Source organism: Engraulis encrasicolus, chromosome 10, assembly GCF_034702125.1.
Source record: "Engraulis encrasicolus isolate BLACKSEA-1 chromosome 10, IST_EnEncr_1.0, whole genome shotgun sequence".
Classification (NCBI taxonomy): domain Eukaryota; kingdom Metazoa; phylum Chordata; class Actinopteri; order Clupeiformes; family Engraulidae; genus Engraulis; species Engraulis encrasicolus.
In genome coordinates, this window is record NC_085866.1 from 17751613 (window position 1) to 17766601 (window position 14989).

General features: G+C 43.1%; 1 protein-coding gene across 3 annotated transcripts in view; it reads right to left on the bottom strand.

Annotated features, from left to right (window-relative positions):
- dnmt3bb.1 (DNA (cytosine-5-)-methyltransferase 3 beta, duplicate b.1) overlaps positions 1–14989 on the bottom strand; it is a 44533-nt gene that overhangs the window by 6432 nt on the left and 23112 nt on the right. For all 3 annotated transcript variants that reach the window (XM_063208280.1, XM_063208278.1, XM_063208279.1), the window contains exons 7-18: positions 14206–14364; positions 12519–12626; positions 10786–10927; positions 9577–9699; positions 8513–8557; positions 8312–8391; positions 6872–6984; positions 6049–6232; positions 4547–4631; positions 4112–4257; positions 1668–1758; positions 723–871 (exon numbers count right to left, since the gene is read on the bottom strand). In XM_063208280.1, the coding sequence (XP_063064350.1) occupies positions 723–871; positions 1668–1758; positions 4112–4257; positions 4547–4631; positions 6049–6232; positions 6872–6984; positions 8312–8391; positions 8513–8557; positions 9577–9699; positions 10786–10927; positions 12519–12626; positions 14206–14364 (1425 nt within the window). The remainder of the gene's footprint in view (positions 1–722; positions 872–1667; positions 1759–4111; positions 4258–4546; positions 4632–6048; positions 6233–6871; positions 6985–8311; positions 8392–8512; positions 8558–9576; positions 9700–10785; positions 10928–12518; positions 12627–14205; positions 14365–14989) is intronic.

A 14989-nucleotide genomic window follows, 5' to 3' on the forward strand; every position in this document is an offset into this window, starting at 1 on the left:
TGCCTCAGCCGTGCAAGGGAGCAGCCCTCAATGGCACCCCAAGGGAGCAGTTCAGCGGGATGGTACCATGCTCAGGGTACCTCAGTCATGGAGGAGGATGGGGGAGAGCACTGGCGGGTCGGGAGTCGAACCGGCAACCTTTGAGCTACAAGTCTGACGCGCTAACCGCATACCCATGACTGCCCATGTAATGCGACATACTGTATACCACCACCTAGAACCCAAGAAGTTTGCAATGTGGTCTTGTGAGTAGACATATCTAGATGAAAGCCATTAAGACATTTGTTTGCCATGTATATCTGTGCTGTATGCAATGATGTATTCTTCTGTAGGTATTGCAATGGTGCAGTCTTTCAAAAACTCAGTTGTTTACATGAGAGGTTAAGTTGAATACGTCTAGAGAGCTACCATCTGCCAAAGTCATATTCCTTGTAAAGTACATGTCAGAGTACTTGACCAGTAAAGCTGATTCTAGACAGAGCCAAGGCACCCCGGGAACTGAAAGACCAAATGGCTCTGTGTTGTCTGTTTGTTGTTGATGCATAGTTCTGAGTTGTCAAATGTAAAGCCTTGCTCTCTAATGATATTTTTTAAATTTCCATTCAAAGTCTATTTAAAATTTAATTTAAAAACCTCTACGTGATGCAAATGCAATCAAACATGTAACTAACTGCCTACACCCAAGCGTCCCATGTGCTCTCATGATTAAAAGAAAGGCATACCTCTAAGAAGCGCGAGATGTCTCTCTTGTCATTGACCCCCATGGCCACCACGTTCTCAAACATCCAGAAGAAGGGCCGGTTCTCTCCCTCCTTGGGCTTCGCTTCACTAAGCAGCCGGTAGAACTCGAAGAAAAGTCGTCCAGTGCCCTCTGCAGAGCAACACAAGAGGTGTCAAAAGTGAAAGTAAATTCATGGTGTACGTGCAACACTAGCACATTATATTATAGTTATTACAGCATTTACTCCATTGTGCCTAATGAGGTAGATCAGGGGTGTCAAACTCATTTTGGTCTGGGGGCCACATACAACCCATGTGGACCTCAAGCGGGCCGCATTAGTAACATCATTGCAAAAAAAACCCTTAAAGGGAGAGGCAGAGGATTAATTTTCAGTACTATCGCGTTATCTTTATCATGTTTTAAAAGTGTGTTCAATATGAAGAAAGCAATGCAATACTGATAATCCTATGCAAAATTTCATTGATTTCATTAATTCATTGCCAACCGTCGATGAATAAAATACAGGACAGTTGTATTTCTTAGATGTAATTTCCTGCATTTTAATGCATTTTAACATCCCGTTTCCCGCGGGCCGTATGTTTGACACCCCTGAGGTAGATAGACTGTGTTGTTACTGAAAATCACTTAACAGCCAACAAGAACCCACCACAAACTTATTCCAACCAGCGCAGTCAGCACAAGTACACAGGTCTACGTTTTACTCAGGAAAGTTACCTGTGCTAGAAGGAAACTGTGTTTCTTTTGTCTACGCTTACTTTAACACCTCTGAATATCACATAGCACAGCAGTTCAAATCTCACAGTGTCTGATGCTGATTGCAAAACAGTCTAAGAGTATATTTCTGGTAATGGAAAACACATCACACAAGAACTAGCAAATATTTTGTGAAATCACTTTGGCAAGGTTAAAGAGCACAGGAATTTACCATAGAGGCCTTTTCTAGCAGGGTTAACGATGGAGAGATCATTGCATGGGCTTCCTCCAATCACCAGGTCAAACGGACCCCATTCAGCCATCTGTGTAATACAAATCACAGGTTAACACAAGTGCATTGCGCAGATTGCGAAAGTACATTTTGTTGCGGGAGCGAAGTAGCAAAATACAGTCTCTTACGTCAATCATTAAACTTGAAATCAAAATGAGTTTGCTGCCATGTGTGAATAATGTAGTATAGCCAATAAGCCGAATAGCACAATTCAGAGAGATCTACTTCACATCAGGGTCCTGCATCTCTCTGTTGAGTGCTATTCCCTGACAGGGACCTTCTCACCGAACGTTATCCCTTACATATCATGTATAACCCACAATCTCTACTGTTGGCCAAATTTGTATTGTGTATTCGTTATACTGCACCTTTTTATACAAAACATTTTGTGCATACACACACCGCTCATGCGTAAACACACTAGTCTGGCCTTGCTATCCATAAGCTTCCACTCAATTCACATGTCCCTTCTCGTTACAGTCTAGGTCGGGTTTTTCAGGACAAGATCAGTGAACAGGGGAAGGTCGAGAGAGGGGGGTGAACGATAACGTATTTCATACAAGCAGATTTTTACTCATCACAAGCAAACCTTAGCAATTGGGTAAAATCAGATGAACAATTTAAACTTCAGCCTAGTTCACCTCTCTCATCTGAACTAGTTTCTCCATTCGGCAGTCCCCAGCCCCTCTGCATGAGATTAGTGTGAGGGTATGATAAGACCAGGCTGCATACACACCTTCTCTCAGCCCCCTTGGAGGCCCCTTGGTGGGCCCCACAAAAGCGTTGAATGGTTGAATGAGTTGTGGGGATTTACCCCTGGCCCAGTCTTTGCTTTGTAACCAGCCCCACCAAGCACTGTCACTGCCATGCCAAGAGCAAACCTGCAGCTGGGCCTTAAGTGCTGAGGATCAGGGTGGGGACATGGCGTAGGGAGAACGGTGATGTAGTTATGCACTAGTCATGTGGTGCTTATGTCATGACTGCTTCTGTCTGTGTGTTTTGGCTAATGAGTAAGATGTGAATGAGATCTGTCTATCTCCCTCTAAATGTGTGTGTGTGTGTGTGTGTGTGTGTGTGTGTGTGTGTGTGTGTGTGTGTGTGTGTGTGTGTGTGTGTGTGTGTGCGTGTGCGTGTCAAATGTTTTTTTACTCTAATTTATTTCCTTCTTTCTTCCCTGTTTCCTTTCATTTACATTTGTTAACTTTGTGAAGCACATTGAGTTGCATCTGTGTATGAAATGCACTATATAAATAAACTTGCCTTGCCTTGCCTGTGTGTGTGTGCGCGTGCGCGTGCATGTACGGTACAGTTCCAAAGAAATGGAGACTTAATAGCAACCTCATTGCTGATTTACACACGTCAACGGCACAGAGGGTTGTAAAAATCCACTCAAGTTCTCTTTCCAGGGAACTGCTGGCCACCACACTGTGTGTGTGGGCGGACTATCATATCTGCCTTCATATCTTTCTGCTCATACGCTGGACAAAAAAAGCAAAACAAAAAAACGGTTCCGCACCGACAGCACACAGAAGGTTGGTGTGAATTTGCTGTAAAAATGTATTTTAGGCTGTTCCCATACTTCTAGTCTTGCTGGTGTGTGTGTGTGTGTGTGTGCGCGCACGTGGATGTGTTTGTATGCGCTTTGACGTTTACACAGTGAGACTGCAGCACAGACACACACATACCTGCAAACTCAGGAGGGTTGAAAAATGTGACAAACTAATCGCTGCATCGCGGCGGCGAGTCTGTAGAGATTGCTCTCGCTATTCCCGGTTAAATGATCAGACATAAGGGAACCAAATTTACCGGTAGTTCTCTGCTAATCTGCCAATTTTTAGCGCAGTCAGGCCCTGCCTACTGTCATTCTAACACATTTTCTCACTCTGAAGTATCCAATACCGTTGTGGTCAAGTGTCAATTTGCTATTTGTTTTCACAAGTGGATGTAGCTAATGAAACCATTCACAATTCTCAAACCCTGCTCACATCCCATTTAGTTTTGAAACAGTGATTTGGACAGCCGGTAATTTGTAAAAGGAAAGCGATAGTACCAAGGTAGAAGATAATGACAGGGGGATACGTGTGTTTCGCAACCACCGTTTCATTCACCGTTTCGTTTCGGATCTAGACGATTCACGTAAGTGACCTATTTTCAGATCAAAACGCCGAAAGGTGACAAGTTTGCAGGTATGCACACAGGCACCAACTGCAACTGTTTTCAGAGCTTAAAACTGCTCTAGTGTGAACAAAGGTAAGAAACATTCCGAATTTACTACGTACACCATTGGTAAGGCTGATATGGGAATAGCCTCATGTCAAGCTTGTAATGTCGTATGTACGTCTACATTGACAACAATAGCTTCTTATTCCAGTACTTTCACTTACATCCTTCCGAGAGATGTTGCGCACATCATGGACATACTGGATCTTTCCTTCGTGTCGCACAGCGCCTACTGATATGGAATCCTCACACACCTCAGAGGCGATGTACAAGTCCACCTTGAAGCCCAGGTCTCTTAGCACCAAGTAGCCTGTGGGGACAGAACAAGACAGTATGTTGTTATGCAAGTATGTTGTATGTTGTTAGTATGTTGTTATGCAGGAACTTTGTGCTGTGATAAATTGTAAAATTGCACAGGAAAACCTGAAATATTATGTGGCGATATAATGTAAACGTCGTGTAAGTCCTTAAGTTTTATCCTTTACCTTTTAATTAAAACTGGACACACACACACACACACACACACACACACACACACACACACACACACACACACACACACACACACACACACAGAGAAGCTCAGAAGTGTCTCTCACCAGTGGCAATGCCATCGAAAAGGGACAGCACGCGAATGGGACGTCTCTGTTCAGCTGGGACTGCAGGATAGCTTTTGGGACTTTCCTACACCATAAACACACACAGTGGCCCCAACATTATACCAACAGTTACCGATTTTATTAAACCAACTGCTTAAAGTCAGACTTTGCCAAGCGAAATTTGCCCTTTTTGCATGGTTTTTTATCACTGTACAGCACATTGAATTACTATGTGTATAAAATGCGCTTTAGAAATAAAATTGCCTTGCCGTGCCTTAATTAATTGCTTAAATTATTCCCAAAATGCAACTAGAACTCAACCTGCAAAATGAGTGAATGCTAATAAAATGCTGTACACATTGTCCCAAAATATATAGAAACTTTATATGATTGTTAAGTCTGTGTTTATGTCAAGTGCAATTGGATTTACAGACATTGATTTACGGCTTTGTCACTGCCTTTGCTCAAACTGACATGCATTCTGGTCCCGACACTGCTGACAACGCATGTCACACATAGCTGTATTGAAGCGGTCTGCACACTGTGTATTAACTCCAAAAATACTTCATTTCATTTAAATATATGGCAACGTTTCGATCCAACAGAGGGATCTTCCTCAGGCCTGAGGAAGATCCCTCTTCCTCTTCCTCAGGCTTGAGGAAGATCCCTCTGTTGGATCGAAACGTTGCCATATGTTTAAATGAAATGAAGTATTTTTGGAGTTAATACACAGTGTGCAGACCGCTTCATCACACTACCTACTACTTTTTGTCTGGCACCTGGACAACTACCTGTGGATGTGCGCACCCTACCTCCAAACACACAGCTGTATTTTTTTTTTGCATGCATTTTCACTGGCAACATTCACTTTCAGAGGCTGTTGCTGGACTTATGACAGAATTTAGACATCCGTTTGAGAATATGCAGACAGATGATGTCTGAAGTGTGCACATATTTTTGAGACGCTATGCATACTTAAACCCAATTCGCACAGGATAAATATTACCTATGGACCCCTGGTAATTCGCAATTACCCCCGGACCTCCGTGATTTCTCGGGGCGCATTTGGACAGGATTAATAAACGTCTGTTATTTACTCAATTCACAGACATTACAAGGGGGTACAGACGGCGCGCCTATGTGAAATGACCCCAGGACGTCTGTGTTTCGCCGATATACAGTAGGTAATTTGCGGCGGAATTATTACCTCGCAAATTGCGGACATGGCACATTCGCACAGGACTAAGAACTCAGACATTCTCCGTAATTATTCCGAATTACCGGGGGTGCATAGGTAATAAAAGTCCCGTCCGAATCGGGCTTTAGAGCAATAGACTCATTGAGAGAGGAAAAAAAAAATTAAATGTTCACTTTATGCAGTAAAGGGTGCATTTCAGTTATACAGTTTTGTACACCGCTCTGAAGAGGGAACCAGTCCACATTTCAAATTCAGTCTCACAAAAACAAAGAATGAGAAGATGAGTTCAGTGCTCAACACTTACAAACTCCTGCCCGTTGTCGTGGACAAAGAACTCCTGTAGCTTGAGGCTCCAGTCATGCCGCCGCTGTAGGACGCCATATTTTTGTGACGGCTGGCACATGTAGCAGCGCCAGGGGTCCAGGTCACGTGCACTGTTGGCTGCACCCGCGCCCACCAGGATGTCCAGACAATCCACACAGAAACACCTGTTGAGCAAAGATGATTGTGATAGTGTTGTGTGGAACCGAATGCACCAAAGCTAAGGCAAGCAGGCCTACTGTATGTAATCTCCCCAAACTATCAAATATATCGAAACATAAAGCCACTGGCACCTTGGCTATTTGGGCTGGTAGTGAATTGCACCACATTGTAGCGTATTACTTTCAAAATGAATAGTCACTTCATCTGCATTTGGACCAACATTTCACACACATCTGATGGAATGTATATCAGACTATTCCAAATACATGCAGGGGTGATAGTGAAAAAAATCCTGAGCCTGACCTTTTTTCCCTGCTCTAACGGCAACGATAAGATACTGCATAGTGACGTAACGTAGGCCTATTTTGACACATTATTCAAACATTTAATAGCCTGTGTATGACCATTATTCAAGCCTGATAGTAGGCCTAGAAGAAAACCCTGAACCTGTAACACTTTCTGAGAAAAGAATAACCTAATGGCTAATTATTATCAATGTTTTTATTTTTGCAAACTCTGTCAAGCCTGAAATCAGGCATGGAGCCTGAATACTATCAGCCCTGTGCATGGAAGTCTAAGGGCCGAGTGGAAGGGAGGTGTTGTTTAGGACCTCATAGCAGGGTGACTTAAAAAGGGGATGTTACCTGCAGCAGTTGGCATTTCCACAGAGCAGCACCTCTCTGCCCCCACAGCACACCGTGCAATAAGACTGATAGCCATCGTCATCGTACATGTAGGACATCTCTAGGTACACGTCCTGGAAACACACAGACCACAGAGTGGACAGTTACTCACATGGCTACATTCTAGGTGTCAGACATACAGGTAGAAGTAATTACTCACTCTAAAGATGACAGAGCAATAACGTAGGTAGGTAGGGCAAGCAACCTTTACAAAAGCAGCAATTACTGTACTGAGAGAAATACGTAGCTTGTTTGTGCCGCCATAAATGTAGCAAATCCAAGCTGAAGCAGGTGTCATATTCCTTACTGCTTTGAACTACATTTTATTCTCTGTTGTCATCTTCAGAGCTGTTTCACCTCAAACTACTGAGGAAGGTCTGGTGACCGAAAACGTTTTGCACTGTTGGGTAGCACCTTGATCACTTGTACATATGTAAAGCAATAAATCAATTATTGCATCGGCTGCTGGTGTGCGAGTTCTACTCTTTGCTTCTGTGGATTATCACCTCAAACTACAAAGTTTTTTTTCCCACTTGTCTGAACACCTTATTTATACACAATAATAAACTGTCCTCAGTCCAAGCTAATAAAGAGATGAGGAGTTAGAACACAGCTATCAGTAAAGCACATTGAGGTGCACATGTTGTATGAAATGCGCTTGCGTATGAAATACGCTTGCCTTACTAACATGCTGTACCAGACAAAGTGGCGGGTGGTAAAGCCGAGTGATTGTACTTCAACGGCCGTGTCTGTGTGTGTGTGTGCATGTGCGTGCTTGTGTGTGTGCGTGTGCGTGCATGTGCACGTGCATGTGCACGTGCATGTGTGTGTGATTGTTGTCAATATCTTATTATATGTTCAGTTTTAAATGCACACTGGAGACTGGTCTGGAGACTGGTGGGCTGTCGTGGCTCAGTGGTTAGAGCACTGGGTTGGCAACCCAAGGGTTCCCGGTTCAGTGCCCGACCGAACCACGGCTGAAGTGCCCTTGAGCAAGGCACCTAACCCCCACATTGCTTCCCGGGCGCCGCTCAGCAGGCAGCCCACTGCTACGGACCAGTGTGTGTACTTCAATGTGATTCACTAGTCCAAATGGGATAAATGCAGAGAAAGAATTTCCCCTACCTAGGGGACCAAAATTGGCTCCAATTGGTCAAACGCAATTTCAAACTTCTGTGCTAACGCTGTAACATAGATTTTTGACAATAAAGTACACTTGACTTGACTTGAGTGGGGACAAACTACATGAACTCAGCAGAGCTCTAGGATCCACCACAGTACATAACGTACAACAAACATCCATTTAAGACTAAATGTGGTCATGCTTGCAATCACAAACAGTATACTACTTGACCCTTGCTTTATTGACTGAGGCTTGTGATAGTGCAGTGGCCTTCTCACCTTGCATGTCTGGCACAGTCCTCCTTCAAAAAGCGGGTGGAAGGTCGCAATACGCATTTTCCCACAGGACAGACAAAAGTCTGAGTCATCAGAAAAGAAGAGACAGCTTTTTATTAACCACAATATTTGACTATGGGTAACAGTGAATTCACAGAAACATAATACATCATCACATATCAGGACATGACTTCCTCAATGTACCTTCAATGCTGCAGGAATTCTTCATGACTTCATGAACCATTTGCTCTGCAAAAAAAACAAAACAACAGGTAACATTTTAGAATACAGTTCACATAGCCACCGGCATAAGTTTGCTTGACTGACTTACAAAGCATGTGTAATTGCCTTATTACAATTATATCAATTATTACAATTATATCAATTATATCAATAAAGAGGGCCTTATTGGCAGTGAACAAGACATTTGTGAATACACAACTAATAAATGATTGATTTTGCTTAGCACAGTTCATATAAGTTATGTATACAGAACAAGAACAAACAGGTAAGAGCGTACCGTCACACCGGTGTGACAGGAATGTTCGGGCAGTGAACGTTCTATAGAATTCTGGGCGTCATTCAATACAATTTGGAATTTTAGAATCTTGCATTGTTATAGAACGCATTCTTTTTATAGAATGTTCAAAAACCCACCCTCTTAAAGGTTAAATGTCACCAAATGTGGTGGTAAAAGGTGCTGCTACTTCACCACCAAGCTCAATTGGCTCTGATGGTTGATTGCAGACAAAAAACTAATATGATTTTATGTGTCAGCCATGAAGGTCATTATATACATCACATACAGCTCATGTGTGAGGGCAAATGAAATACGGGAAGCTCAATATAGCAAGATCATTGAATCCCAGTTTGAAAGATGACTTGTGTTAGTAGGTAAGGTATTTCATTGATGCCCATTGTGAAGGCTTGTGAAGAGAGTGGGCTTTACGAAGGGGGGCGTGACCTCATCGGGGAGTTAATTTTCAAGAAGCTCGGAGCAGCTCGTACAGGTGAGGAATCCGTCTGATGACGGGGAACTCACTGCCGAGGCCATAACTACAAGAACACTTAATCGAAAACCATGAAACCATTCTGTCGAAAACTGCCTCGAGATTCTGTGTCCAAAGATATTGCAGAAAATGGCTTGTTATGAGTGGGTCTTGGCTAGTGTAACAGCACATATAAGTGCATCAGTAGTAAAATCTCCCACTCGTCAGGCACATATTGTCCTGAAGAGAGGCACTATGACCTCAGGTGAGCCCTCTGACCTCTGCTGTACACGTCCTCTGTGCCAGTCTTGGTCTTGCACATGCTCATCCTCTGTCTCTTTGCCATCGGGAAGTAATCGGACAGGCTGACGTCAAGCACCTGCGAGGTCAAGGCACCGTTTTCTGTAAGAGAGAGAGAGAGAGAGAGAGAGAGAGAGAGAGAGAGAGAGAGAGAGAGAGTTACCATTGAGCAGTTGAAGAAGATAACATTTGTTGAATGAAAAAAAAACATCACACAAATCTGACAGAGTTTTATCAATACAACAATCAATATATTTATACAATAATTGTAATCCTTTAATTGGTTTGCTGCTTCAAGTTCCTGTCTTATTGCCGGGCTACAAAGAAATGTATTATGGACCAAATATCTAACCCATTTTCTTTTTTGTCCTGATTTCTGTAAGAACTTTGTGTTACCCTTCGCACTATAGGGAATTTAGCTTGCGCAGTAAAATTTAGTAGATTCCTGAGTAACAAGGTAAAGGCAGAATGACAGATCATTCAAGTTTCTAGTGATTTGGTGAGCATCAAAATAGCCTTTCACAAAACAAAACAAAGCAGTATTCCACAGTAGCTTGAGCACTGTGCCGTCACACAGTCAGTAGTGAGTAACATGGCACAGGAGTACTGTACAGTCTGTACATTGTACTGTACAGTCTACAGCCGTTACCAACACGTCACTATGCACATTATCACTAATGCAATCTTAGACATCACCACATAACAGTCACAGGACAAAGCAGTGACACGGTCTGGAGAATAATAAGCTCAGCTGTCACAGCTACCATCCACAGTGACTTGATGGCTGTGAAAACTTTTATTTGTCATTCCGCTGGGAAAGGATCAGCCTATAGCAGGGATAGGGAACCCTTTTCATTTGAGGGGCCACTTCAAACTTTAGAAAGTCCTCCAAGGGCCGTACTATGAACACAAACCAGTATTCCCCCCTGTACTTCAGGCCTATATTAACTAAGGTGGCCAACTTTACAACAGACTTCACCTTCACTAGGTCCCCTGAAAATATAACTTAATTGTATGGCAAATGTGTTTTCTCAGATTGCTTTGCAAAACATGCCATATTTCATGTGAAACTGCATAACATTAAATTTCAATACAAAGGGGGGTCATTGGCAGGCTTATGATGAGGTCAAGGGGGTGGTTGCTCAAAAGAGGTTGGAACCACTGGCCTATAGTATCCGTCCAGCTCACCTGAGTTCTCGGAGGGTTTGAGACCCTCCTGTCCTTTGGGCAGGAAGCCGCCATTGGCCCACTCCAGCATGGGCTTCACCTGGTCCTCGGGGCTTTCCGGGTCGCAGGGCGGGAATGTCTTCTCCGCACGTGTTCTAGCCACCTGGTTGCCATGGTAATGGAAGACACAAACAGGAAATGAGACAAAAGTGACGAGCTGATGATAGCAATTCATCATGTGTGACAGCACAATCTAGAAAAAAAAGAAGTAAGAAAGACACACAAACACATTCTGCATGTCGCATTAAAAATCTAAGGAGTGTCAAGTCCACATGTTTCCTGCAGGTACAGGATTAGAGTTCAATCCTCCTGTGGTCTAGAGACTGCAAACAATGCAGCTCCCAATACTTGGATGGATAATGGACTGGATGGGAAACAATAAAGAAATCTGTGGTGCTTTTAGTAATACTGAGTCTACCTGAAGTTTAGCCAAGCTACGTTCGACCCACATCAATATTAGGTTGGGTCTATAAAGGCGACATAGGCAAGAGAGACGGGGTCTTACAGATTGTCTCTTTGAACCTTTTGCACACATGTGGATATTACCCAGACACATGGATACAACCAATCACCTCAACAAACTTTTTTGTTACACCCACCCAAAGACTCTACCCTTCGCTGTAATTTGCAGGCCAGCATTAGGAGTGGGCGCTCACCTGAATCTGATCATAACAACACGTCCCTGCAGTGAAATTATATTGGCAGTCTAGACTTCTTGGCTACTCTAAATTAGTGCAACCGCATGTCGTTAAGATGTATAAATTTAGCCATCTCTCCCAGCAGGCTGCCTTTAAGTTGGCACAGCAGTGTAGACAGACTGGTGGCAAATGAGACCCTGGGGATTGAATTAGGATGGAGATGTGATGTGCGGATCTGAGTTGTCAGACAAACACATGTCAGGCTCTAAGATTTGACAGTAAATTCAGAATACATTCATATTTAAAATGAGTGAGAATGAATGAGGATCACAAAGCAACCATTTGGAAATCTGAAAAGTTTGACCTATTTTCGTGTGAGTTGGTTAAAATAGAGAGATAGAAACCGTTCAGGGGAATTCCTACAGTATGACTGTATGACAGAGTTCCTTATTGGTAACTGTCACAGAAAACACACACACACACACACACACACACACACACACACACACACACACACACACACACACACACACACACACACACACACACACACACACACACACACACACACACACACAGACCTTCTCACCAATGCACCTGCTGTTGAGGTATCTGTGGCCAAGCTCCCTGGGGAACAGTAAGCAGGTGTGTGGGGGCCTCCTTTATGGCCCTGGGAGAGACAGGCTGGCGCACGGTACGTGTTTGCCTTGTGGATATCACTATATCCTCTGTTTGGAATACCAACGGATGTGCTTCCCAGGATCTCATACATAGAAGCCCAGTATCTATCTCTCTCTCGTTCCCTCGCTCCCTCTCTTTCTCTCATTCTCTCGCTCTCTCTCTCTCTCCACACTGGCCAGCTCAGTTTATTAATGACTATAACCATCAGTGAGCTCAGTCAACAAATTGTGTGTGTGTGTGTGTGTGTGTGTGTGTGTGTGTGTGTGTGTGTGTGTGTGTGTGTGTGTGTGTGTGTGTGTGTGTGTGTGTGTGTGTGTGTGTGTTCAGGCGGTTGCTTCTGTGAAAGGGCTTTCTTTTCCCAGTGTCCGCACTTACATCCAGGGCTGAGAAGATGGCTCGGCGGTACGATGCCAGCTTGGTGTAGGAGGACTGGTTGAAGTACTTAGGGAAGGCAGTGATGGACTCAAGCTTATCTGCAGACACCTAAGAGCAGTGGAGGGATTTATCTGTTAATACATGGCCCCTGCTATAAATGTGCTGTTAGCAGAATGGCAATGACTAAGTCATAAAATGGGCTCTTTGTAAAGCCATAGTAATGTACTTAGTACTATAATAGTAAGCCTTTTCAATGACTCGTGCAGCGTTCCACTGGTGAAACGGCGCTCATTATGAGGCTACATTCTTTATACTCTAAATCAAAGGACTATAGAGACACTATATGACTCTAAATCATAGGACTATAGAGAATCAAAGATGGCAACCTGGCCTCACGTAACCCCGAATTCTAATGAAAGTGTTTCTATTCCCCATTACTCCAAACCAAATCTGGTAACAATCCAAGTAGGGATGGGCATAATTAACCGATTAACCGATGATTGATCATTAAACATTTAGTCGAAGAAATTAATTTTCGCCGACGAACCGTTAAACAAAATCAAAACAAAAACTTGAATGTAGGTTGTTCTGCCTTCCATTTAATTCCATGCCTGAGTTTAGTTTCTCTCACGTAAATCCTATGGTGAATACCGCCACCTAGTGGACTTTCTCGCTGTACTGCGCCTTAAGCGCAACTCTACTTCCTGGTTAGTTGCAGCCAGTTTTTTCAAGTGTTTTCTGCCGTAAAGCAACCGGACTTCATCTCTCCCGCAATTAATATCTTTTCACACTTGAGCCTTGGACAATATAAGTATGTAAGTGATCATTTTGTGTTGGATATTGTTTGTAACGAAATTGCATTGCTATTTTGAGGTAAATTTCGATCTATTTGGCTCTAGAAATGATGTTTCCTTTGCCTGGAAATGTTGGCTAATCTCATTTTACTTTCGGTTAGAAAATGACAAAGTGTAGGCCTACTGTAATTACTGCAATGTGAATTACAAATACAGTTAATCGACAACGTCCATGTATCACTTGAACACCGCGCATCCAAGCCTGGTAAAAGACGGCGGTGATTCATCTCAACATAGCCTCGCCTCGATGTCTGCACCGTTATGTGCCTTCGTTGTTGGCTCGCAACTTGAAGCCTCCCTCGTTTGCGCATTTCAGGTTTAACTTTTCTTGTTAATCACTTGACACTTGTGTTGTTAATAAAAACAAATCCTCAAAGAAAAACATGATGTTTTTGATGTATTTTTGTTATACAAGAGTATAGGGCATGGTGGGCCTAAATGTGTGCTGTTTTTAATATAAAAATGTTAATGGTTAACCGATTATTAATCATTAATTCTCCCGACGATCGACGAAGAAATTTTCACCGTATGCCCATCCCTAAATCCAACCATCAATGATGGAGTTAGTGACAAACATAGACAGATAAGACAGACAAACACACAGACATTGGAGCATCTGGCTGCAGTAAAATAAATGATAAATTCTGATCAATTAAACAAGTTGGGAATTTCAATTTATTGATGGCAGTTTGATAACCACAGCTCTTGCGATAAACAATAGTGGCCATTTTACTCTGTGCTGAAGACAGGTTTGAGGTATTTCAGTTAAGCTCAATAACTGGAATGCACATAATCAAACTAGATATGTGTATGTCAATAACGTTGACACCTACCTCTGAGAATTTGCCATCGCCAAACCACTGCAGCCACCTCATGCCATGTGTGGCCTGCCGTTTGCCCGTGGCTCTCCAGGTCACCACGATGCCCGGCCACCAGGAGAATCCCTTGATCTTGCCCCAAACCAGCTCGCCAATGCCAAAGCCCTTGTTGTCCTGCAGAGGAGACAAAAGACAATTATACAAAACCCAGAAGCAAGGTTACTATCCGGAGCAAGGAAAAGAGATACACATTACACCTGTTTTAAGGTCCCTACACTGGCTACCTGTGTCTTACAGAATTGCTTTTTAAGCCCTATTGCTTGTTTTTAAATCTCCCAATAACCAAAGGCCCTCGTACCTAGCAGATATGCTCTAGATATATTGCTCACTAGGACCCCTTAGATCTGCAGATTCACTAAAACCGGTTCAAACCACCACTCACACCAAACAGGGAGAGGCTGCATTTATCTTTTATGCAGTCAGACCCTGGAACCCCCGTCCCTCACACATTGAAGCTGCAGCACCCACCCTACCCATTTTTTACGTGAGGTTATTATACCAGGTGCAAAACAGGAGAAAAGTCTTGGACTAATCGTAGACAGTACCCTCTCATTTTCCACTCACATCAGTGTTGTTTGTTGAATTGGTTTTTACAGAGGAGACAAACACATAAGGGGAGATGATAGTTTTAAATCTCTGCCAGAACATCCCTGGAAAGTGTCATATCACATCACATGTTGGAATCTGTTCTAGACGATTGGTTTTTATGGATGGGGCTTCGGGGAAAGTAAAGAACACA